At 46.8% G+C, this 24,475-nt stretch overlaps 1 protein-coding gene across 1 annotated transcript in view; it reads left to right on the top strand.

Annotated features, from left to right (window-relative positions):
- BTBD16 (BTB domain containing 16) overlaps positions 1-24,475 on the top strand; it is a 57,828-nt gene that overhangs the window by 10,058 nt on the left and 23,295 nt on the right. Inside the window, 4 exon segments of the mRNA XM_064373776.1 lie at positions 341-455; positions 7,949-8,018; positions 9,157-9,287; positions 17,214-17,333. Of these exon segments, the coding sequence (XP_064229846.1) occupies positions 341-455; positions 7,949-8,018; positions 9,157-9,287; positions 17,214-17,333 (436 nt within the window).

The following is a 24,475-nucleotide window of genomic DNA, read 5'->3' as shown; positions in this document are numbered from 1 at the left end:
TTACACACAACATTCTGCACCTATTTGGGCAGTCACATTCCTGCACAGGCCACGGACTCCAGGTTAGAGAACCCCAAGATGGTCTCACCCCTGAGAGCAGGCTTAAGAGAGGATCCTTTCAGCAGAAGCTCAGCTTTCTTTAGCTTCACTCTCAGCTCCTTTGGAAAGGCTGGTAGCGCAGATCGTCAGCTTCCATGCGGTGCCTGCATCTGGGTCAGAGATGGTGCATTTTCTTTAAGGACCCCTCTGCCCTCCCAGCTGCAGGAGTGAGGGAGGGCCCCGGGTGGTGTCCTCTGTGCAGAGCCCCACGCTGATGGCCCTTTTGGCTGTGCCTCCCCAGCCTTCGCCACGGCCCTGAAGAGCCTCTACATGAGTGAGGTGGAGATTCACTTGGACGACGTGCTGGGGGTCCTGGCTTCCGCCCACATCCTCCAGTTCAATGGCCTGTTTCAAAGGTAAGGAAACAAGGCTGACTTCGGGCAGGGCCAGGCCTCGGGGAATCGGAAGGACAATTCCTGGTCCATTCGGTAGAACATTCCTCTTCACTGGGCTAAGACATCTCAGGTGTCTTTATGCCAAGCATGGCCTTGAGCCTGAAAAGGAACTGAGACACTAATTCACACTAGCAACATACTAATTTTAACCAAATGATTCTCAATTCTCGACTCACAGGAACGAAATGCAAATGGGAGGATTTCTACCATGGGGAGAGACTTTGTGCATATATGCAGTGACCTCCTAGTAGCCCTCAAACCAGGCTTGCTTATCAATTTCACCTCTTTTCATTGTTGGCTAAAAAAAAAAATCTCTCCTTTGAGTCATACACATACACAGAGGCTGGCCGTTGGAGGACAAGCTGACTTTTCCATCACCGTCAGTCCTCACTTTTCCTGCTCATTTGAGATAAAGTCTTGTTTTTTCTTGTAAATAATATTTCTATTGTTATAAATGTTACATATTATAGCTCTTTTGGAAGAGAGGAAAATGCAAAGATCAAAGTTAAAATAGCCCCAAAATCACCCCCTGCCAATTTGAGGCACAGCCTCTCTTTTGGACATTCAGACCCCGCTGGCCCACCTAGGCTGCCAAGCAGGAGGGTTCCTCAGGGTGTGTCGGGGGTGTGGAGAAGAGGTGGCGGGGGACCAGGAGGCATTCAAAGTGGGTTGGCATTGAACAGGAACGTTTCCTCATCCTGACAAAAGTTGCCTGGTCTCATGGATGCAGAAATCATGAGCGTGAGAGGGTAACAGACATTGCTTGGTGTTTCTGCCTGCATTCAAGCAGCCGTGGAAATGCACCCTGGAGGGGTGAGAGGGTCACAGCTCCCAGTCTGCACTGGGCTTTTCCTACAAAGTCAAAAGCAACCTGGGTCCATGCAGGGTCTGTGCTCAGTTCTGAATAAGGTGCCCTTTAGTCTCTATGTACCTTGGTGGTCTCCGACATAAAATGTCGTTCAAACTATTTGTCCCATCTACTTCCCAGGACTGTGTTGGGGATTAGGAGATGTCAGCACACGGGGCTTTGGGATGGAGTGTTTGTTTGCCTTTCAGTTCTCAGCTCTTTGCAGGGATGACCTCATTTCATCTTCCCTGCAACCCTAGGAGGTACGACTATTACTATGCTCATTTTACAGAGGAGAAAACTGGGGCCTTGGGAAGTTAGTGACCTGCCCAAGGCTACACAGCAGCCAAGTAGAGCACCCAGGACTCGAAGGTCGAGGGGCCCCGGAACATCCAACACTGAGCTGTTCCACTTTGCACTTTGGGTGAGGTGGTAATGTCGTCATTTGCTCATTTGTGGTTCTGACCCTCCCTTCAATGGCATTTAGTCAGGAGGGGTTTGCTTAGGGTCACTCACTTGTCAAGTTATTCACTCGCACCTACACTCATTCATTCACCAGCTTCAGGGACAATTTCTTGGGCTTCTCTGGGAGGCCAAGGAGACAGTGAGGGACCAGATGGACAGGATCCCTGCCCTCTAAAGTCTCCTGCCTAGCAGTCTCCAAGACACCGGAAGTGAATAAAGGTGGATGGAATGAAGTTTGGGAATTCCTAAATGGAAAGTGTTGTGCTATGTATTATTAAGTTCAAGTAAAATTAGTATCTATAATAAGAAAGAACATTTCTTGGAACTTCCCCTCCTTTTTTGTATATCCCATAATATTCCTCCATTCCATGAATGCTTATGAAAGGGTAAGTGAACCAAGTGGAAAAACATTCATGGGATTCGTTTCTCTAGAATATTTTGTTTCTTCTTCTGGGCTTTTTCAGGGATGTGTGCCTACTGGCTTGATGTCCTGAAGACAGAGGTGGTATCCTGTAGCTTTTTTTCCTGATTCCTGATGCAATTCAATATAAATAAGAGATCAGGGCAGGAGATGGTCTGTCTGGTTTGTTTACTTCTTAAACCTCAGTCTCTCTATCTGAGTGAATGAAGGAATGAATGAATATTCCATCTAAACCAAGAGAAGACATTAGCTGCTCTGCAGAGGGAAGAGACGGATTTCTCCTGGGAATCTTACAGGTTTCGATTCATTTTTCTGTAGAGTTCACACAGTCAGATTCAACCCCACGAACGTTTTTGAGCTGGTGCCTCATTCTGGGAATTCTGAAATGACTGGGGCCGGGCCTTTGATCTGGAGCATCTGGCAGCGTTGTTGGGAATGCAGGTGCCTGGAGCTCTCTGCAGAGGACGTGCATTGAGGAGGGGCCTGGAGTCTTGAAGAGGCACTCCAGTGTGTTTGGCATGGTCAGACTGTGGGGTTAGGTGGCTGTGGCAGATGGGAGATGAGTAGTTGCAGGCAGAGCCGACTGGTATAGCCTCTTAGAGCCGTCTAAGGAATCTGGCCTTGACCTGAAGGTGGTGGGGTGAAAAGTCCAGGTTTTCCTGAGATTCCTCATGCCCCTTCCATTGTATGTATCATCCACTGTCAGCCCAGCATAGCCTTGTGATGTGTAACTATGAAATCATAGCTCCTTTACACAGAGAATTTCTGAGCAGCTATTTTCTTGTGCAGCCCAGGAAAGTATCTCTGATCTGAATGCTGAAAGAGCAGCTTTCCTCTTGAAGTGGGGCCTCTGGCCACTTTCTGTATCCAAGCCTCAGCTGCTCTACCTTAGGAGCAGGCTGGAAGCTGCATCTAGCCTTCAGAACTCTCCCCCTGTCTGATCCAGAGATGAACCAAGAATGGCAAGTTCTTCATTCTCCTTTCCCCTCCCACTGCCTTGTTTTGAAAGCCAGAGCAGGAAGGGCTTTGCAGATACTGAGCCAAACCTTTCATTCCACTGATGAGCAAACATAGGCTTGCCTGAAGTTGATGGGACCTGCCTAAGATTCTCCAGATAATTGTGGTGGGGCTGGGACTCTAGGGCAGAGGCCAGGGTGGGCCTGCACACAGCTGGGCTGGGTCTTGCCTGCCTTTGAGAGGCTGATGGTGCAGTTGGCAGGGTGTGGCACCATAGGGTCTGTGTGTGTGTGTGTGTGTGTGTGCATGCATGTAACAGAAGTGCCCCAGGTCACTCTGATAGCTTCACAATGTTCAGGTACTGAATGAGACCTCACAGGTTATCTCAGCTGAGCTCCCAGTCGGTGGGGAAATTGCCAGATGACTGCTTAATTTTGAATCACACATACCCGAGGCCTCCCATCTTTAAGGGATGCAGTGTGTGCACACAGCTTCCACTGGGTGATGTTCCTTTGACTCTCATGTCAATATCTTCATTGGCACTTGGGCTAGAGTCACAGCTGGGATTATGGCTGTCACATGTATGTACCAGCACATATGTGCACGTATGTAGATGCTCACACACATACACATGGAGCACCTCCCTGGTTGTCACTTGGGTTCCTCCAGGCTCACAGGCTCAGAAGAGCATTTCCTTGCCTCCATGCAGGGCTGAACTTCCTCTGTGTGCGATTGCCTGGTCCTTTAGAATTTCTGGAAATGGGAACTCCCCACCTGCCTGAGCCAGAGGTGAACCTGGGTGGCTTTCTTTGCTTCTTTTGGTCTGGGAAATCTGATCATTCCAGTCCAGTCCAGCCAATGGGTTTGACAGTGTGGAAGAGGAAGCATAAGAGAAGGTGCCAGCCTTCTGGGGCATTCATTTCTCCCTGGCAACTCCAAGCACAGCTAGTGTTCCCTGTAGATTTTGACAGATAAAAGCTGGCACCTAAAAGCTCCTGTGCCCTGTGAGGGTGGGGCCCGAGCCTCTTGTTCAGCTTTGTCACACCTTGGGCTTCACCCTCTGCTGACTGGTGAGGCCATGTGCTCCAGGAGGAAAGGGCTTCTATCTGTCCCTGGTGGCATTTCCAGAACCAGCAGCACAGGTCAGCACAGAGCTGGCACTCAGGATGGATTTGATGGGGAGGGCTGCTACCTGTCAGTCTGTTGTTTCACGGGAGATGGAGGGAGGCAAGGAACCAGGTAGAATAAGGCATGGAAATCAAAACTAAGGCAGTATGTGGGGAGGAGCAATCAGGGTGGCTTCCAAGAAGAGCTTGTACTGGAGCTGAGCTTGGAAGAATTACAGTAGTCAAAGGGGGAGAGAGAGGGGACAGGGCAGAGCAGCAACCAACTGGGATGGGCCTGGACACTAAGACCCAATGCAGCTTCGATGGCCGGAGGTTTGGATGAGCCCAGGTCATGCAGGACCTTGTAGCCACATGAGTAGGTCTTGGTTCAGTCAGCAGAGCGGGGAGCCTGGGCGTGGGAGGGGAGAGTGGCAGAGTCTCTGCAGCTGAGGCTGAGCCCCTCCTGTGTGAAGGATGTGGGATGGCTGCAGGGCAGGGAGGCCAGCTGTTGAGAGGCTATGCCGAGGCTCAGCTGAGAGACCAGGAGGGTCTGAAGAAGGCAGGGGAAGTGGGAGCAGGAGGAGGGTACGCTCGAGAGACAGCCAAGGTGCCGGATTGACAGGACCCAGCAGTCCCAGAAGCCAAAATGCCCAGGAGATGACAGCAACGCCCCAGGTTTCCTTAGCACAGGCTTCCCCGGTACTCAAGACACCTTCTCATGGATGGAGTCGGTCTCGTGGTTTGAAGGGCCAATCCTAGCACACAAGGGGGTAGAGTGCCTTGGTCGTGACCAGATTACTTATTCATTGATCATTTCTTAACTTCTAGTAAAGCCTTTGAGTGGCTTCCATGAATACATGAAATAAGGCAACAGAACACCAAATTATTATTTTTTTAAGGAGAAAGAAAAAGATGGAAAGGCTAAAATTGTATACTAACTCTAATAACCCATGCTCTTCCTAAAATGGGCCACACCTCCAGCTCTGGACTTGCTAGCAGCAGATAAAAAGGGAAACTTGATCAGTGACATGAGATAAAAATAAAAACTAGTTAAAAGTTTAAAAACAAATCACTTGGCCGGGCACGGTGGCGCGTGCCTGTAGTCCCAGCTACTCGGGAGGCTGTGGTGGGAGGATCGCTTGAGCTCAGGAGTTCTGGGCTTTAGTGCGTTATGCCAATTGGGTGTCTGCATTAAGTTCAGCATCAATATGGTGACCTCCCAGGAGCGGGGGACCACCAGGTTGCCTAAGGAGGGGTGAACCGGCCCAGGTCGGAAACAGAGCAAGTCAAAACTCCCGTGCTGATCAGTAGTGGGATTGCACTGGTGAATAGCCATTTCACTCCAGCCTGGGCAACATAGTGAGACCCCATCTCTTAAAAAAAAAAAAACACTTGGGAGAAGTACAGCTACTGTTAGTATTAAAACTGTGGATGTCTTCAGCAGACTACCCCAAACAACCTAATGATGGATGTCCTCAACGATATCCATAGAATATCCGGAAATAGAACAATAAATCTTGTAATGTTTTTTCCCTGATGTTGGCAAAAGCAGAACACCAAAATGCAACTCAGTAAAAGCTGCCCTTCAGGGATGTGGTTGTTGGTGGCAACGAGACCCCAGCTGCCTTCCGGTCTGGCCTCTTGAAGGATACATTTTAGAATAAGTGCAGAAGGTACTAGATGTCCTCTAAGCCTCTGCCTGTGAGCAGTGTGTATCTCAACTGAGCTTAGGACAACCAGTGAGTCATAATGAGTTCAAAGTTGTGCTTCAGTATGAGATCCCAGTGGCTATTCGCTGGTGATCTGTTCAATGAATGAATATGCTTTGAGGCAATTTTGCTGAAGAGAGGTTAATATTAGCTGTGAAAGTTCAGTCACTGAAGCGTCTACGACCCTAACTGCCACATAGCACATCAACCACACTCCATCCAGCCCGGCCCATGCCCTTCTTGGAGGGAGGCAAGGAACCAGGTAGAAGAAGGAAGTCATGGCAATCAAAGCTAAGGGGGTATGTGGGGAGGAGCAATCAGGGAGACTTCCAAGAGGAAGTGGTGCTGGAACGGAGCCCAGATGAATTACAGTAGTCGGGGGGGGGGGCGGCGCGGTGTGGAGCAGTGTCAAACTCACTGCCCTGCAGCTATGCCAGCCAGCCCTGACATCCCCTCAAAGCGTGGCACCTGCTCCTGCCCCAGGAACTTTGCACATGCTGTTTCCTCTTGGAATGCTGGTCTTCCAATCCCTGGCCTGACCAATGCTTTGTCCACCTCTTTCAGGTTTTAAGTGCCATTCTTCTGACTTCTGATCACTTTTCTGATTTGACCACACTAGGCTGAAGTCCCCATTTTCTGCCTTCTCCTCACCTGTTCTTTAACTTTGTAACCCTTAACATAACTGTTAAATGTGGTTATCCGTCTGAAAGTTGACTTAACATGTTACCTCATGGGCCCATCAGTTTTGTTCTTTGCACAACAAGGACCTCGCTGGGTGCCTAGCACCTAGTACGTGCTCAGTGAATAGATCCTTCACGGGTGGGTGTGCCAAATCAACAGGTCCTAGTCATAAGCACACAGAGACTTTCATCTGAAAGCTGCTCTTTGATTCCATTTGTGCACAGAGTGGAAAGGGGCTTGAGGCCCCTCTGGTGGCACCATAAGGCTCTGTACAGGAAGAGAGTCCTCAGGAAGGGGGTGACGAGAGGGCCAAGTCGGCTAAAATCGAATCTTAACTCAGTACCTGGTGGCGCTTCAGCTTTGAGCAGTAATCCTTGTTCCTTGCTACAGGGTTTGTGTTTCGTTTTCTCCTGAAGGATTTGATCTCTGGCCTCATCTCCCAGCCCAGAGCTATTTCTAACTAGCCATGCTGGTCTTGTCCTCTGGCCAAATGTCCATATTGCTAAAGCAAGCCTCCCTTCCCTGTGAAAGGTCTCTGCTGCTTTTACACTGTTGGTGGGAGTGTAAATTAGTCCAACCATTGCGGAAGATAGTGAAGACAGTGTTGGCAATTCCTTAAGGATCTAGAAATAGAAATACCATTTGACCCAGCAATCCCATTACTCAGTATATACCCAAAGGTCTGTAAATCATTCTTTTATAAAGACACATGCACACGTATGTTTATTGCATCACTGTTTGCAATAGCAAAGAACCAACCCAAATGCCCATCAGTGACAGACTGGATGAAGAAAATGTGGCACATATACACCATGGAATACTATGCAGCCATAAAAAAGGATGAGTTCATGTCCTTGGCAGGGACATAGATAAAGCTGGAAACCATCATTCTCAGCAAACTCACACAAGAACAGAAAACCAAACACCACATGTTCTCACTCATAAGTGGGTATTGAACAGTGAGAACACATGGACACAGAGAGGAGAGCATCACACACTGGGGCCTGTTGGGGGTTGGGGGGCTAGGGGAGGGATACCAGGGAGTGGGGGGATAAGGGAGGGATAGCATTAGGAAAAATACCTAATGTAGATGACGGGGTGAGGGATGTAGCCAACCACCATGGTACGTGCATACCTATGTAACCTGCACGTTCTGTACATGTACTCCAGAACTTAAAGTATAATAAAACAAGAAAAAAAAGAACCTCTGGGTTCGCTCCTCCAAAAGCTGCATGGGGCTCCTCCAGAAACTGCAGTTCTCCCTGTAGGTGCGTGGACGTGATGATGGCCAGACTCACGCCAACCACCATCAGGAAATTCTACGAGGCTGGCTGCAAGGTGAGAACAATCCAGATAGGGCACGTGGCCCCTGGCGGGGGGGCCTTCCGGAGCAGCCCAGATGCTGGGATTTCACCCACCAGGCCAAGATCCCCCCAGAATATCTATTTGACGTCACCATATATTTTATTTTGCCACATGAACACATTTGTTTTAAAAAAGACTTTTTCTTTTTAAAAGGATGTTTTAACATCAAAAAAGTAGAAAGACTTTAATCTGAGGTGGGGAAGAAGCAGCAGAGCCTTTCTCACTGAAACAGCAGAAGAGCTTCCAGGACGTTCTTGCTGGAGCTGTGAGGTCTGGACCCACCTGGGTCTAGTCAGTGTGCCAGAGTTAGGAATAAATGATAGAACCCAATGCTCATTCTCAGAGGAGAAAACAGAGCCAAGGAGAACAGCAACGTCAGTGCCCAGGGAAACCAGCTGGGTCCAAACCCCAGGCTCCTGACTCCAGCTCCCCCTGTGTGGCCATCAATGACCTGGGGGGTTACCAGTCAGCATGCCACAGTTTCCTATTGTCGCGTCCTCCCCTTCACCCCCCTGGTAATTCCAAGGCATGGCATCTGCATTCTGGTCAGCATTTCTCAGCAACTCTTGGGCCATAGAAGCACCCCCTGAAGCTATTCGAGATGCGCTAAGACTCTCTCAGCGTCCCTAGGGGGAAGCCTTTTCTACTTCCCCTGCCCTTTAATTCTTGCTTTTTGGATGTGTTCACATCGTAGCCTCAGAACTCCCTCGGGCACACCCCCGAGCCCTCCATGATCAGCCACTGACTTGGGCCAGCGTGCAAGGCCTATGGTGGGTTCCCATCCGGCTCTGCCACTTACGAGTTGTGTGACTCTTAACACAGGCAAAAACAGGAACCTGGGAGTATGTTTCCCCACTAGTAACATAGGGAAGACTGTGAACCCATCTCATAGGTTTTCAGTGAGGATTGATTTAAATCAACCAAGTGCAGCGGCTCCAGCGTAGAAAACACTTTGAAAACGGAATCCACTGTAATTCACGTATTTTGTGGAAAACATTTGAGCGTGTCTGCAGCGACTCTCCCTCTGAGCACACATGCAGCGTCCTCGCAGGCCAGCAGAGGGTGCCAAGAGTTCAGGACTTCCTTCATTAACTGGCTTTTCTTGTCTTAGTACCAGGAAGAGCAGCTCACCACAGCCTGCGAGAAGTGGCTGGAAATGAACTTGGTTCCTCTACTGGGGACACACATCCACCTCCGCAGAGTCCCGCAGGACCTGCTCCATAAAGTGCTGAAGTCTCCCAGGTCAGAGCTGGCTCCCAGGCTGCGGGCCCTGAGAGGGGCGTGGGAGAAGGTGGGGGCCAACCTGAGGGGGAGGGGCTCTGGGGGAGGCTGCACCCACGCCTTAAGCGTCCTGGCCTCCTGGACAGTTGGGCCTCAGCTGGGGCTGGATCTCAGGGTGCTGTGTGCGGGGCTGGGGACAGGGCTCCCTTCACTCTCCTTCTTGTGGGTAGGGACCCTCTGAGTCCCTGTTGTCTCATTACTCGCCTGGGTACGAAAAATGAAAGACTTAATTGCCTAAGTAATTTTTAGAAAAAATCCTGACAACATTAATGCACATTCATTATAGAAAATAAAATCTCTCGCCCTGAATCAGTTTACATCTCCAGCGCTGACTCCTCTGCTGAATAATTCTAGACCCACATGTCTGACTGCCTGCTTGACCTTTCTGGCAATTAGAGTTAAAGCCCAACTCTCAGTGCTCCTGCCCTTTCCTGCCCCCAAGCCTGCCCCCAGTGTTCCCCCACCATCTGACTAGTGGATCAAGCTAGAGCCTTGAGAGTCCTGGACACCACTTTGGCCACACCCCGACCCTGGGATCATTTCTACTTCCAAATCAAGTCCAGAGCTGTGGACCTCTCTCCACTGGTAGCAGCCCCAGCCCAAGACAGGAGCTCCAATGTCTCTTATTTGGACCAAGGTGACCTCTAACTGTCTTGCTTCTGGTCTGGACCCCCTTCTAATCGCATCTCTAGCGAACGGCCTTTGCCTCTGGACCTGGCTCTTTCATCTGACACAGCATGAGTGCAGCCACGGGGACCCCCTGAAACCTCCCTGCTGAACACCTCCCCATACCGGGCCCCAGTTCATGCCCATCCTCCTGCCTGAAATGCCTGTCCCCTGCCAGCTCTCCTTCTCCCTTGCAGAAATTCAAGGAGATATTCCCCCACGCCAGGCTTTTTAGGTTATTTCCAATGTTTTACCAATACAAAGAGCACACTGGTGAACATCCTTCAACATTTATCTTCATCTCAGATTCTTTCCCCACATTGAATTCCCAGAAGTGAAATGACTAAGTCAAAAGAACTTTCTATTTTACATTTGTGTCTTACATATTTGTATTTGAATATAATTTCCAAACTTACAGAAAAGTTGCAAGAATAATGCATAGATTGTATACACCCTGTACCGTCAATCACACTAGAGTTCGATTTCTGCCCCGCTTCCTACATCATCTACATCTCTGCGTGTATCTATATATACACTTGTTCTTTCTGAATTATTCATATTTGGGGTAAGTCACATTTATTAAGGTCCTTTACTCCACGTGCTTCAGTGTTTATTTCCTAAGAAGAAGAATTTTTTGAAAATATAACTCTAGTGCATTTATCAACTTGAAAAAATTTACATTGATGTAATACTTGAACGTCGCTTGCCCAATACTGTCTTTCATAGAGTTCTTTTTCTCCTATGCAGGACTCTGTTTAGGACCACTTAGTTGTCATATCTCTTTAGGACTTTATTCAAAAAGATCTTGGTACTCATTTCCAAGTTACCAAAATTTTATTACCTTTGAGGAAATTTCAAAAGTGAAAACCGCATTCTGCTGAAAATCCTAGTAGAATATTAGAAAATGAGTGTTTACTCATGTTTATGTGTGGAAAGTGTTCTGGTTTCAGAAATTAGATTTGGAAAGATTTATTCTACTGTTGGTTTGAAGTGGCTACGTAGCATGTAATGCCCTGACATTTGCAGAGATGCGAGGCAGGTAGAACGGAGTTCTGGGACGGAGGGAAGGAGACCATATTCTCTAGGAAGCCCCCAGGAGTCCCAGCTTCAGGCCAGCCCAGGGCATTGGGCGCACTCCCAAAGTCATTCCGTGGTGTTCTCTGCTTTCCCCCACTCAGGCGCTCCCCTACTCCCCAGTGGAGCAAGGTTGCGTAATTGTTGAAGAAAAGATAAACATGGCATCTCTTAGAGTTTTCATAACGTTGTCCCTCCCTTGGAAAGGCTGAGCTGTCACACCCTGGCAGCATTAACTTGGTTAAAGAGAAAAAATGTCTGACCACAACCAGAACGTTAGTGGTGGGATAAGCCTGACAAACGCACGCTGGGCAGGAAAAGAGGTCAAGAGCATTACGTGTCGAGTGTCTAGACTCACCAGCCTGGCAGACATGACTGATGTGGAAAATGGGTCCTGCTCCTCCGGCCCCTCCCCAGGAGCTGTCTGAACAGACAGTCCAGGGCTATCACTGAAGGGGGAAGAGCCCTGTGTGGCTTCAGGCCTGTCATCAGCCACGTGCCCAGGCTCACCCCTCCCCAGGCTCTGCTCACATCTGAGGTTGATCTCTAGTGGCTGCCTGCATTAAAGCTTGAGGGAGGTGGGAGACAGGGTTCAGGAAGAAGGAGGCTTGTTAGAAGTTTCACCTGCTAGGGCTTCTCGTATTAGGGTGCTTGTGAGTTTCAGGCTGCTGGCTCGTGGCTTTGGCACCATGGTCCACAGCTGATTCAGAATGCACCTTTCTCGAGCTAACATTGCGGTGTGTGCCGTGTGCCCTGTCCCTTTCTATCCTCACCACCCCCTGTGGTGGGTACAGTTGTTATCCCTGATATAAGAGGGCTAATGATGGGCAGGGCAGGGCCTCCACTGGCTCCAAAGTCTACATGTTGCCCTGTGCGCTGCACCCCTCATCGCTGGTCAAGGAGGCCAAGGTTACCAGCAACTGAAAGGACTTAGCAAGGACTGATTGTCCCAGGGAACCACGTGGCCCCAGAGTGGGATGTATGGAAATGCAGACTCCAGTGTCAGGGATGGAGTGGCCTTTAGCCTGACTTTTCTGCCCCTCCAGCTGTGGGGCCAGTCCCCCAGTTTGTGGTCACAGGTGTTTGGAACAACGTCCTTTTTTTTTTTAGCAGAGGCTGCCGCTTCTGGGCCATTTGGCTGTCTCTATCCGAAGTCCCTCGAGCTCATCTTCCTTCAGGTTTTGTTTTCCATCGTGTAAACCACCTGGGGTAAAACAGCCCACAGTTTTTCTAACCTCTTGGGCCTCTGGTTTTAATTTACTTGCCTGGCATTTGATTTTCAGTTAATTTTCTTCGTAGAGGTCACTGCTGGGTTACCCTGTTCTACTAACTCTAATATTAAGAAATTTTCATTCCAAGTTGTTTTCCTGGAAGCCAAGCTCCTCGCAGACTTAGGAGGTTAGAGACCTCAGCGCACTATCTAGCTCCCATCTCAACAGAAGATGACCTTGCAACCCGCAGCACTGCCTCCCTGCGTTTCCAATTCTCTCTGACTTCCCGTCTATGACCCAAAAAGTCCCGGGGTCTCAAGAATTCCCCAAGAAGAGCTACGCATGTCCTCCTTGTCATATTTGTTCCACAACCTGCCCTTCAGCATGGGACTAGGTTCCCATGGGTATCTGGGACACCTCTGGGCACCCATCTCAAATGTAATAGTCCCTGAACCCAATGCTTCTTTAGCTAATACTAACAATACCCACCAATTATTAAGCACTAGTTGTATACAGAACACTCTGGGTGGGTTATCCAGACTGATTCCTATAGCAACCTAATGAGGTGGATACTATTATTGGCGTTTCTTGCACGTGGGATGGAGATTATAGGAAATGACGGGATCAGCTGACAGTCTCTCCATGCAACATGGGAGTTGGGGTTTGAACCCACATCTGAGTGGCTTAAAGCCCATGGTCATTACCAGCCCACTGATGTGCTCTGCATGAGGCCTTCATTTTCCTTACTGATGGTCAAGAACAATAAGAATGTTGATATTATTTTTACTGTAAAAAAGTATAAAAGTAGGATGATAATACAAAATGCATTTGTACTCATCTCCCCAATTGAACGAATATTAGTATTTTGTCTTAAATTGAGACATCAAACATTTCCAGTGAAGCAGAAGTCACCTATGTGCCCCTCCCAGTCCCATTCCCTGCCTCATTTTCTGCCTCCTTCCCCTCCTAAAGACAATTAAACCACTGTTAGGAACTTGTGCAGATTTAATCTACTTGATTTTACTCTTGCCACATAAATAATACTGGCTTAAAAGATTTAAACCTGAAATACGTGTTCTCATCGTGATTGCAACATTCTGCAACTCATTCGCTTACATTGTGTGTTGTGTTCTCTCCACGTTGGTATTTACATATCTGATTAGCATTTTAACTTTTAATTGTACATGGTTCTACTGGATGAATGCACAGTGATCTCTTTTCATTCCCTTCCTAATGGCCTTTTGTTTTATTTTGTTTGTTTGTTTGCCAAGACAAGTGATGCAGCAGTGGGCATCCTTGTTCATGTCTTACTCACGTGGTCATGGCTTTCTCTATGGTCAATATGCACAAGAAGGCTTTTATTATTTATATAGAATTTTCTCGGTAAAAAATAGAGGACAGTGTCTTACGAAAAGCATTGTTTTTTTCTCCTAAAGAACAAATATCAGTTACATTCCAATGGCTGCTTGCGAGTGCCAGTAAACATACATGGTGCAGCCCAGGGAGGGAGGTTCAGGCCCTTGTGAGTTCTGTCTTGATTGAGGCCATCAGAGCTCTTAGGTAAATACAAAGTTGTATGAATGTCTTTGGTGTGGTTATCTGTTGCAGAAACGAATACTTTCAGGTTTTATATTGACCTAAAGACAGAGGAATTTACTTTAATAATTATCCTTCATAAATAACAGAACCAGGATTCTGATTCCTGGAGCTCCCAAGGACTCCCCCATGTTGGTGCTAGCTCCTCTTTAGTAAGACCTCAAAGGACCTTCTGGGCTTGAGACCTCAGGTGTGGAGTTTCCATTGGAAGTCACTCCATTTCACCAGCCCCGCTGACAAAGTTCTTCATGGGAACATCATACCAAGTGGCTCTGCGGAGAGTGTCCCCTTCCCGCCTCACGATGATTGCCCAGATGGTGACAAACTTGGTCCTGTCTGGCCGGAGTCAAAGTCCGTGCATTTGTAGGTGGTCTGAAAACCAAAGGAGAGGACAGAGACAGTTTTACTCTGTTCAGAAATAGCATGAGAGGTGGGTGACATTTCCAGTATCCTTTAGAGTCACGATTTGTCTTTCGTGCCACCCACCATAACCACAGACAGTGGTTGAATGAAGAAGTGGTGACATATTTTAAGGCCAGGGTGCTATGTCCACGGTCAGAGGCTGAAAATATCAATGGGCTTAAGAAGTGTTAAAATGGCTCCAAAGATAACCATCAGAGCCTGCTAGAGAAGGGGTTTGGGAAATAGCCACACTTACAGAGCTGCCATTATGGGGTAGCAGCTATTCTTTGGCAATGCTTATTTATGGAGGAGAGGCCTTATGCTGCAGCAGGCACTGCACAGGCTCTGGAGCTAGGACCTGACCCTACGATGTATGCATAAGAGCTTCCAGCCGTTGAGCATGTCATGGTGTGCCAGGCACTGTACTAAGCACTTTGTATGTGTGCAGTCATTAGAATGATGGCCCCACAGATGTCCACATCCCACTCTCTGGAACCCATGAATATGTTAGGTTGTATGGCAAAGGAAACTAAGGCTGCAGAGGGAACTAAGGTCACTAATCAGCTGATTCTTTTCTTTCTTTCCAACTTTTTTTTTTTTTTTTTTTTTTGAGATGGAGTCTCACTCTGTCACCCAGGCTGGAGTGCAGTGGCGCAATCTCAGCTCACTGCAACCTCCGCCTCCCAGGTTCAAGCGATTCTCTGCCTCAGCCTCCTGAGTAGCTGGGATTATAGGCTTCTGCCACCATACCCAGCTAATTTTTGTATTTTTATTTGAAACGGGGTTTCACCGTCTTGGCCAGGCTGGTCCTGAACACCTGACCTCATGATCCACCAACCTGACCTCATGATCCACCCACCTCGGCCTCCCAAAGTGCTGGGATTACAGGCGTGAGCCACTGTGCCTGGCCCTTCTTTCCAACTTTTATTTTGGGTTCAGGGGTACATGCGCAGGTTGTTACATGAGTAAATTGCTTGCCACAGGGATTTGGTGTACAGATAATTTTGTCACCCAGGTAATCAGCATAGTATCCTTGATATAGTTTGGATGTGTGTCCCCACCAAATCTCATGTTGAATTATAATCCCCAGTATTGGAGGTGAGGCCTGATGAGAGGTGATTGAATCATGGGGGTAGATTTCTCACTAATGGGGCTTAGCACCATCCTCTTAGTGCTGTTCTCCTGATAGTGAGTGAGTTCACTTGAGATCTGCTCATTTAAAAGCGTGTGGCACCTCCTGCCTCGTTGTCTCCTGCTCTTGCTCTAGCTGTGTGACATCTTACTCCCACTTTACCTTCTGCCAAAATCGTAAGTTTCCTGAGGCCTCTCCAGAAGCCAAGCAGATGCCAGCATTGTGCTTCCTGTACAGTCCATGGAACTGTGAGCCAATTAAACCTCTTTTCTTTACAAATTATCCAGTCTCAGATATTTCTTTATGGAAATTAAAGAACAGAATAATACCACCCTATACATAGCTTTTCAGTCCTCACCCTCTTCCTACCCACCACCATCAAGTAGGCCCTTATTTGTGTCCATGTGTATTCAATGTTTAAGCTCCCACTGCGTAAGTGAGAATATGCATATTTAGTTTTCTATTCTTGTGTCAATTTGCTTAGGTTGATGGCCTCCAGCTTTACCCATGTTGCTACAAAGGACATGCCTTTGTTCTTTTTTATGGCTGTATAGTATTTTATGGTGTATATGTACCACATTTTTTTTTTTACCCAGTCCACTACTGATGGGCAGCTAGGTTGATTCCATGTCTTTGCTATTGTGAATAGTGTCAGCTTACTTTAAAATGAGGAACTTATTCTGGATGATCTAGGTGGGCCCAGTATGACCACAAGGACCTTGTAAATGTGAAGAAGGAGGCCAAAGAATCAGAACCATAGAAAGATTTGAAGAGCTGAACTGCTGACTTAAAGACTGAGAAAGAGGCCACAAGCAAAGGAATGTGGGTAGCTTCTTGGTGTTGGAAAAGGCAAGGAAACAATTCTCCCTTGAGCCTCTAGAAGGAATACAGCCCTGCTGACAACTTGATCTTACCTCGTTTGGTATTTCTAACCCCCAGAATGATGAGAAAATAAATTCGTGTTGTTTTGAACCACTTGGTTTGTGACAATTTGTTATGGGAGCAATAGGAAACTCATCCACACACCTCATCCCCTCTGCACCACTCTCCTCTGAGCAGCTGCTGTGATCACACTTTCATGGATGAGGACATTGCAGCTGCAGGGCAGTTAAGCAACTCGCAGGAGGTTCCACAGCCAGTTTGGCAAGGAACTGAGATTCTAACCTGGCCTGCACCCAGGTCTGAGCCCAGAATTGTGTGACCTTGGATAAGTTATTCAGAGTTCAGCCCTCAATCATGGCCAGAACTGAGGTGGAGCAAGTGAGGCACTCACGGTGGTGCAAAATTTAAGGGAGCATCAAAAAAACTTACTCATCAAGATGTAGTATATTTTAGTGTAATATATTATAATTAAAATTGATGCAAAAATGCCATGATGAACAAAATACTAAAATTTCAAATAAACATAGGGGTAACTGCAATTTCTACATCTATATAAGTAAGGACTATATCCTAACTTTGCAGGATGGTTGTGTGGAATTAAATGAAAGAATCTACAGAAAACATCTTGGGAACACCTGGCACATAGTAAGAGCCCATTAAATGATGATTGTTGTTTTGCAGGGGCGCAGAGGGTGGGTGAAGACACTGGCCCCAGTGCCAGGCTGCTGAGGTTCAAATCCTAGTTCTGCCATTTCCTAGTTGAGGGTCCTTGAGCAAGCTGTTTAACTACTTAAAGTCTGAGGCTACCTTCAAAATCAAGGGTGGTGTCACCTCATTCTCAAACTCATTGCAACCATTTTCTTACAAGCAGCATGATTTTGTGCTATTTCTAAAATTTCTTCTCAATCTTTTTATTTTGGCCAGGTTGTTTACCTTTAGTGAATTCCGTCTTCTGAAAACGATACTTTTTTGGGTCTTTTTGCAACTAAACCACAAGATTATGGCAATTCCGACTTATGAAACCATGCTGACGTTTTTTAAGAGGTAACATAACTTAGTGTTGATTGATGAAATGTACAAATACTGAAATGTAAAACACTGCTCATAATGTCACGAAGGAAAAGCATCGGTGATATAATTTTTCATAGCATCATTCAGAGGGCAGTTTTTTTTGTTTCTAATGGGGCCTAAGATTATAGGATGCTTTCAAAACACCAAATTACCTAGAAAAGTAAATAACGAGTAGGTGTTGTACTATGAGATAATCAGGTGCTTCTGGGAACTTGTGTCCAGTAACAGGCATGATACAAAAGGTACTCCTCTGTTCAGGAAAATGACCACACTACCCTCACCTTTAAAACTTCATTAAAAAAAATCAACTTTCTCAGGTTGAATAAATCATTTTTTAATGTACCTAAATCAGGCCGAGTCATTCACATTTATATTTCTCTAGACAGCACATAAAATTCTTGGTTTTCTGGACAAAGGAAAAAAGCAATTGAATAAGCAAAGGTTTAACAGCATTAATCCAGTTTCTTACACTCTCTAAATTTCTCCATTTTAAAGGAAGATAACAATTACAATAATAATAGTGGGCACCACTGAAATATGCTTTACTGGGTACTATAACTCTGATAAGCGCTATCAATTCATTATCCCATTTAATCTACATAATACCAATGGCTGGTTTTGTTATTCCCACTTTACAGATGGGGAAACTGAGATAGAAATGCAGTATCTTGTCAGGGATCATGTAGGTGATAAGGAGTGGAGCCGAACTTGAGCCCAGATCTGCCAAAGCCCAAGATGCTTTGCTGCCCATTCCTGGAACAGCAGATAGGATTGATTCCTCTCTTGTGCCCACAGAAGCTGGTGTAGCGGTAGCTCACTGAGGATCTGCCTCAAACTGTGGAAGTAACTGTTGGCATAACCTTGTCAGGTTTCTGTTTCTCTTCCCCACGTCCTCAGGAACGAGGGCTTCCAAGGGTGATGAGGCGAGTTTAAGGAAGTGGAAGTAAAGATGCTTCTTTTCTTTTGCATATGTGAGATTAGCAGATAAACACACCTTCACATATTAATCGGTGGCTTGACCTGTTTAAGCCAAGTTTCATTTGCATTGTTCTGAAGCATTTAATTCATTTCTGGAACATCTGTGCACTGCGTTAACTAAAGAGCCCATTTTTCTGGCTGTCTTGTTATTTGAGGAAAGCAGTATTCAGTGTCGGAATTATACGTACTTTGTTTAGTTTCCATATAATTTGCTTTGAACCCAAATGTTTCACCCGCCCTCCCCCACTCTTTTAATAGCCTATGAGACACTTTTTCCAATGAGTCATGCACACCAGGAGGAACTGCTGTTTGGCTCCAGGTCAGCTCTCGTACTGGAAATGTCTTAGCACTGGGAGATAGGAAAAGAGCTAGAATGTGGTGATTCATTAGAGCTGTGTTTTTAATGCGGGAGAAGCAAGTGAGGAGGAGGGAGTGAAGGTGTGGGCCCCCAACTGCAGTTGCTGTTCCGAGGCCGTGTCACTAACACTCCTGAGCCAGAGACTCCACAGCTCTTCCCTGAGCGCCGGGCACATGGGTGTTTCTCACCACCACAGCTTTTCTATTTTCCTTGTGAATCTACGTTGATTTGTCCCAGACCTCACATCTCCATGCATTTCCCCAAGCCCCCTGATCCTGTACAGTTTTCTTTGTTGGAAATCATTTGCTTCTTTCCAAGCCATATCATTGCCTCGACCTAAGCAGTGACGACAAATCTTTCAACAGGGCCCGAGTCCTCTCGCTGTAGTGTGGGGGTGGCTCCAGACAGCCAGAGCCTGCTGTGTCCCTTCCCCAACCTCCCCCTTCCCTGCTCAGCCCTCCCCTCTCTCCAGCAAGCTTTGGATCAGACTGGAAGAAAAAATGGGAAAATGAGGGGCTTGGATGCTCTCCCCAGCACACTGTCCAGGCCCACTCTGGCAGCACAGAGGACCCTGTGGCCCACTCTTAGCATTGTGGATGGTTCTCCTCCTGCTTAGCTCATCTCCTGCTCCAGAGTGGTAGCACCTCTAAGTTGTGCCCTTGTCAATAGCCTCCATCTCCCAAATGCATCTCCTGAGTCCTGGGCTCCCTCACCTGGGGGTCTGTCCTGGCTGTTCCTGCTTTCTCCAGCCCCTGCCTGCTCTGCCTCCTCTCCGTGTGTGTGATGGGAGCCTCCCACCAGAGCTGCGCTGCCCAGCCCCTGATGAACCCTGCAGTTCATGTATGCGTCCTGCCCCTCCCAGGGACATCATAAGCAGCTTCAACAAAGGGCTTATGATCCTTTCTCTTGCCCCGACTTGCCTGGCACCTCACTGGACATATAATGGCTTACTGAACTATGAGTCTCCATCAGACTTTTTTTCTTTTTTCTTTTTTTTTTTTTTTTTTGAGACAAGGTCTTGCTCTGTCACCCAGGTTGGAGTACAGTGGCATGATCATAGCTCACTGCAACCTCAAACTCCTAGGTTCAAGCGATCCTCTCACCTCAGTCTCCTGAGTAGCTGAGACTATAGGTGCATGTCACCACATCTGGCTAATTGTAAAAATTATTATTTGTAGAAATAGGGCCTCTCTGTTGCCCAGGCTGGTCTCAAACTTCTGGTCTCAAGTGATCCTCCCATCTTGGCCTCCCAAAGCACTGGGATTACAGGCATAAGCCACTGCGCTGGGTAGTATTTTTTTTTTTTTGAGGCAGGGTCTCACTCTGTTGCCCAGGCTGGAGTGTCGTGACACTATCTTGGGTGGCTGCAACCTCTGCCTCCCGGGTTCAAGCAATTCTAGTGCCTCAGCCTCCCGAGTAGCTGTGACTACAGAGGTGTGCCATCACCCAACTAATTTTTGTATTTTTAATAGAGATGAGGTTTCACCATGTTGGCCAGGCTGGTCTCAAACTCCTGGCCTGAGGTGGTCCTTCCACCTTGGCCTCCCAAAGCACTAGGATTGCAGGTGTGAGCCACTGTGCTGGGTTCATTTTTATGTAGCTCAGTTCATCTCAGAGAAGTGGGTCTTAAATGCTGATGGAAAATTCAGAGAATGCCATGTGTGTGGCAACTTGAAATCACAGCGATAGCAGACAAATTTCCATTTTTATTGGTGGGTGGTGCCCACTGAGTGCGCTAGCCCAAGAAAGATTCTCAGCTTTGCTCTAGACTCTGAGAAGAAGAATGTCGCAGTAGATAAGCGGTATCTATCCTGGATGCAGGAGCCAGGCTTGGTGGCGCCCTGATTCCATGTTTGCCATTCTCTGCCGAGGATCCCCAGGGCTGACCAGCGGCAGTGTGGGGGTCTTGTAGCTGCTGGCCTAGCAGGGCTGGTGGCTGGAGGGCTCGGCTGCCCTAAGGCGCCTCTGCTCCCTGTGGAGGTGGAGGGAGACTGCAGGGAGTCACGGCCTGGGCCAGCATTGCGTCACCAGGAGAGTTGAGCTACAAAGTTCAAAGGGGCAAAGGGAACAGCTAATCAAGGAAGCTGCAGTGGTCACTGACCGGGATGTGCCAGGAGCATTTCAAAGTGAGACAGAGGAGCAGACCCCTGGGGAGACAGTAAACAGGCTTGGGAATGAGAAGAGAGGAAGCTATTTGGCCCAATTTTTAAAATTGCCAGTATTGATAAAATAAATGACAGAGCAATCTACTTCCAGTGGAGGGGGACATTTTGAGGCCGTCACATTATGGGAATTCACAAGATGGAACTGCTCTTTCCTAACGTGTCAGTAGTGGGACAAGCTGAACAAATATTAGCTCACCCAGCCCTTGACCCTGCTAGGAAAGAAGCCGAGCAGCAGCTGTGGGCATGGCCTCGGCCGGCCCAGCATCCGGAAAGGAGGGTCGAGAGCCATCAACTGAGTAAAATGAGTCACATGCCCCTTTCCTCATCTGTCTCAGCAGTGTCTGGAAGACAGGCTAAGAGGGAATGTAGTTGAATAATTGACTTCTCCAGTGACAACTGTACCCAAAAATAGAGACATACGTCTAAGCCTTTTCAACTCTTCCATTTTTTTAGTTCATTAATTTTCTTGGTCAATCTTTCATTCATTCAACAAATATTTTTTGAACATGTGCTATGTGCCTCAGACACTGATCTAATGTTGAAGAAGTTTCTTTGCCTAGTCAGATGTTTAGAAACAACTTCAAGTTTATTGCGATCCAAGAACATCAGTATAAGAAGGAAACATAAACACGCACACATGGTCGTTACGTGGCTTGCAAATACATGCAAACATACAGCTATATGCAGATAAACGCATGCACAATTACACACTCCTAAAGTGCGCGCGAACACACACACACACACACACACACCCCTCTACACTCTTCAGCCTGTTTTCCTGGCAATAGCTAGTTTAGAAAAACAAATAGACTGTCCAGAATTAAATTTAACATCTCCTTGTAGGAAAAAACAAAAAATGTAAGCAAAACTGTTACCTTCATCCATGAAGGAAAAGTCATCATTTCATTCCACTTGGTATTCTGAGAAGTTCAGGAAAGCTGTGAAAACTTGTAATCGGAGAAAGGCCAGAAGCAGGCAAATTTTCAACTTTTTAAAAGAACATTTTAAAATCAAGGCATAAAATACATATGGAAAAGTGCATGAACCTTAAATGAACAGCTCAATGAATTTCTACAAAGTGAACACACCTGTGTAACCAGACCAGCACAGGGGACATGGCCAGCTCCTAAAGCTCCTTATGCCAGTCCCTACCTCTTCTCCCAAAAGTAAACAGTATCCTGACCTGTTTTACTACTGACACATCTTCCCTTTCTTTGAACTTTGTATAAGTAGAATTGTGTAGCATACACTTTTAAATGTCTGGCTTCTTTCACGCAATAGTGTGTCTGTAACATCCATCCATGTGGCTGCATGTAGCAATAGCTTGTTCATTCTCATAGGATATTTCATTATATGATTATACCACAGTTTGTTCAGATGTTGATGGACATGTTCGGCCACTAGGAATAGTATGGCTATGTACAATCACGTACACGTCTGTGGTACACATAATTATGTGTTCTGTGGGGTAAAAACCTAGGAGTAGAATTACTATGTCACAGGGCATGAATAAGTTTAACTTTAGTAAATGCTGCCAGTTTTGTAAAGTGGCTGTGCTAATTTATTCCATAACCCGCAGTGCATGAGAATTCTGGTTTTTCCATATCTTTGCCAACACTATGCATCTTCAGTCTTTCATCTCTCCCTTTCCTTGCCCCTTCCCTTTCCTTTCTTCTCACTCTGTCTCCCAGGCCGGAATGCAGTGGCACAATCTCGCCAACCTCCACCTCCCAGATTCAAGCGATTTTCCTGCCTCAGCCTCCCCAGTAACTGGGACTACAGGCATCCACTACAACACCCAGCTAATTTTTATATTTTTTGTAGAGACGGTGTTTCGCTATGTTTGCCAGGCTGGTCTTGAACTCCCAACCTCAGGTGATCCACCCACCTTGGCCTCCCAAAGTGCTGGGATTACAGGTGTGAGCCACTGTGCCCAGCCAGTCTTTCATTTTTCTAATGGATGGATAGTGGAACTAACTTGCCTATTCCCTTTTAATTTACGTTACCCTGCTAATGAGGTTGACCATTTCTTTATATATTTGTCAGCCACTGGGCATCTTCTTTAGTGAGGTGCCTGCTCAAGTCTTTACCCATCTTTCCTATTGGGTGGTCATGTTCTTTTCTATGTTCTGGTCCATGTCCTTGTTGGATATATGAATTCCAAATACCTTCTCTCTGTGGCTGGCTTTCTTACTTGCATAATGGTCTTTTTTTTTTCTCTTTTTTGAGACAGAGTCTCACTCTGTCGCCCAGGCTGGAGTACAGCTGGCACAATCTCTGCTCACTGCAACCTCCGCCTCCCGGGTTCAAGCTATTATCCTGCCTCAGCCTCCTGAGTAGCTGGAATTACAGGCATGTGCCACCATACCAGGCTAATTTTTTGTATTTTTCTTACAGACGGGGTTTCACCAAGTTAGCCAGGCTGGTCTCGAACTCTTAATCTCAGGTGACCTGCCCGCCTCGGCCTCGCAAAATGCTGGGATTACAAGCATGAGTCAGTGTGCCTGGCCTCATAATGGTCTTTTGATGAACAAAATTTAAAATTTTAAGGCAGTCAAATCTAACAAGCCTTTCTTTTATGGTTAGTGCCTGTTTTTAAACGGAGTCTTGCTCTGTTGCTCGGGCTGGAGTGCAATGGTACCATCTCAGCATATTGCAACCTCCATCTCTTGGGTTCAAAAGATTCTCCTGCCTCAGTCTCCTGAGTAGCTGGGATTACAGGTGCACACCACCACGCCTGGCTAGTTTTTGTATTTTTAGTAGAGACGGGGTTTCACCATGTTGGTCAGGCTGGTCTTGATCCACCCACCTCGGCCTCCCAAAGTGCTGGGATTACAGGTGTGAGCCACTGCACCTGGCCTATAGTTGGTGCTATTTAACAGTCTTTGCCTATTCTAATGCCATGTGGATATTCTCTTATTTTCTTCTAGAAGCTGCATTGTCTTACCTTGAATTTAGATCTAGAGTCCATCCAGATGTATTTTTCAAAGTATGGTATGAGGGAGGGGCCATGGTCACGGTCCTTCTTTTCATAAGGATGCACAAGTGATCCAGCACCATTTATTGGAAAGGCCATGCTTGGCTCACTGCTCTGCAGTGTCACCTTTGTCATAAGTTACATGCTATGTGTTACATGTTAGTGTCACACAACTATACCTATGACACACGCATCATTGTTAGTAGCTCTATTCTGTGCCATTAGTCTTGCCTACCCTTGAACGAGTACTACACTTTCTCAGTTACTGTTTCATTATAAATCTGGAGACCGAATAAGACATCCACCAATTTTCTTCTTCTCCAAGATTACCTTGGTCATTCTTGGTCCTTTGGATTTTCACATACTTACTTTAGAATCAAATTGTCAAATTTCACCAAAAAAAGAGAAAAAATGGAGAAGAAATGCTGAGATTTTGACTGGGAAGACATTGAATATATAGATCAATTTGGGGAAAATTGACCTCTTTACAATACTGAGATTTGTAATCCATAAAATGGTATAAATCTTTATTTGTCTTTTGAAATTTCTCAACCAGGCTCAGTGGTTCACACTGGTAATTCCAGCACTTTGGCAGGCCGAGGCAGGAGGATCTCCTGAGGCCAGGAGTTGGAGACCA

This window comes from Aotus nancymaae, unplaced genomic scaffold (genome assembly GCF_030222135.1).
Source record: "Aotus nancymaae isolate 86718 unplaced genomic scaffold, 86718_ANA_hifiasm-v0.15.2.pri h1tg000010l, whole genome shotgun sequence".
Lineage (NCBI taxonomy): Eukaryota > Metazoa > Chordata > Mammalia > Primates > Aotidae > Aotus > Aotus nancymaae.
This window is presented reverse-complemented; position numbering and strand designations above follow the sequence as displayed.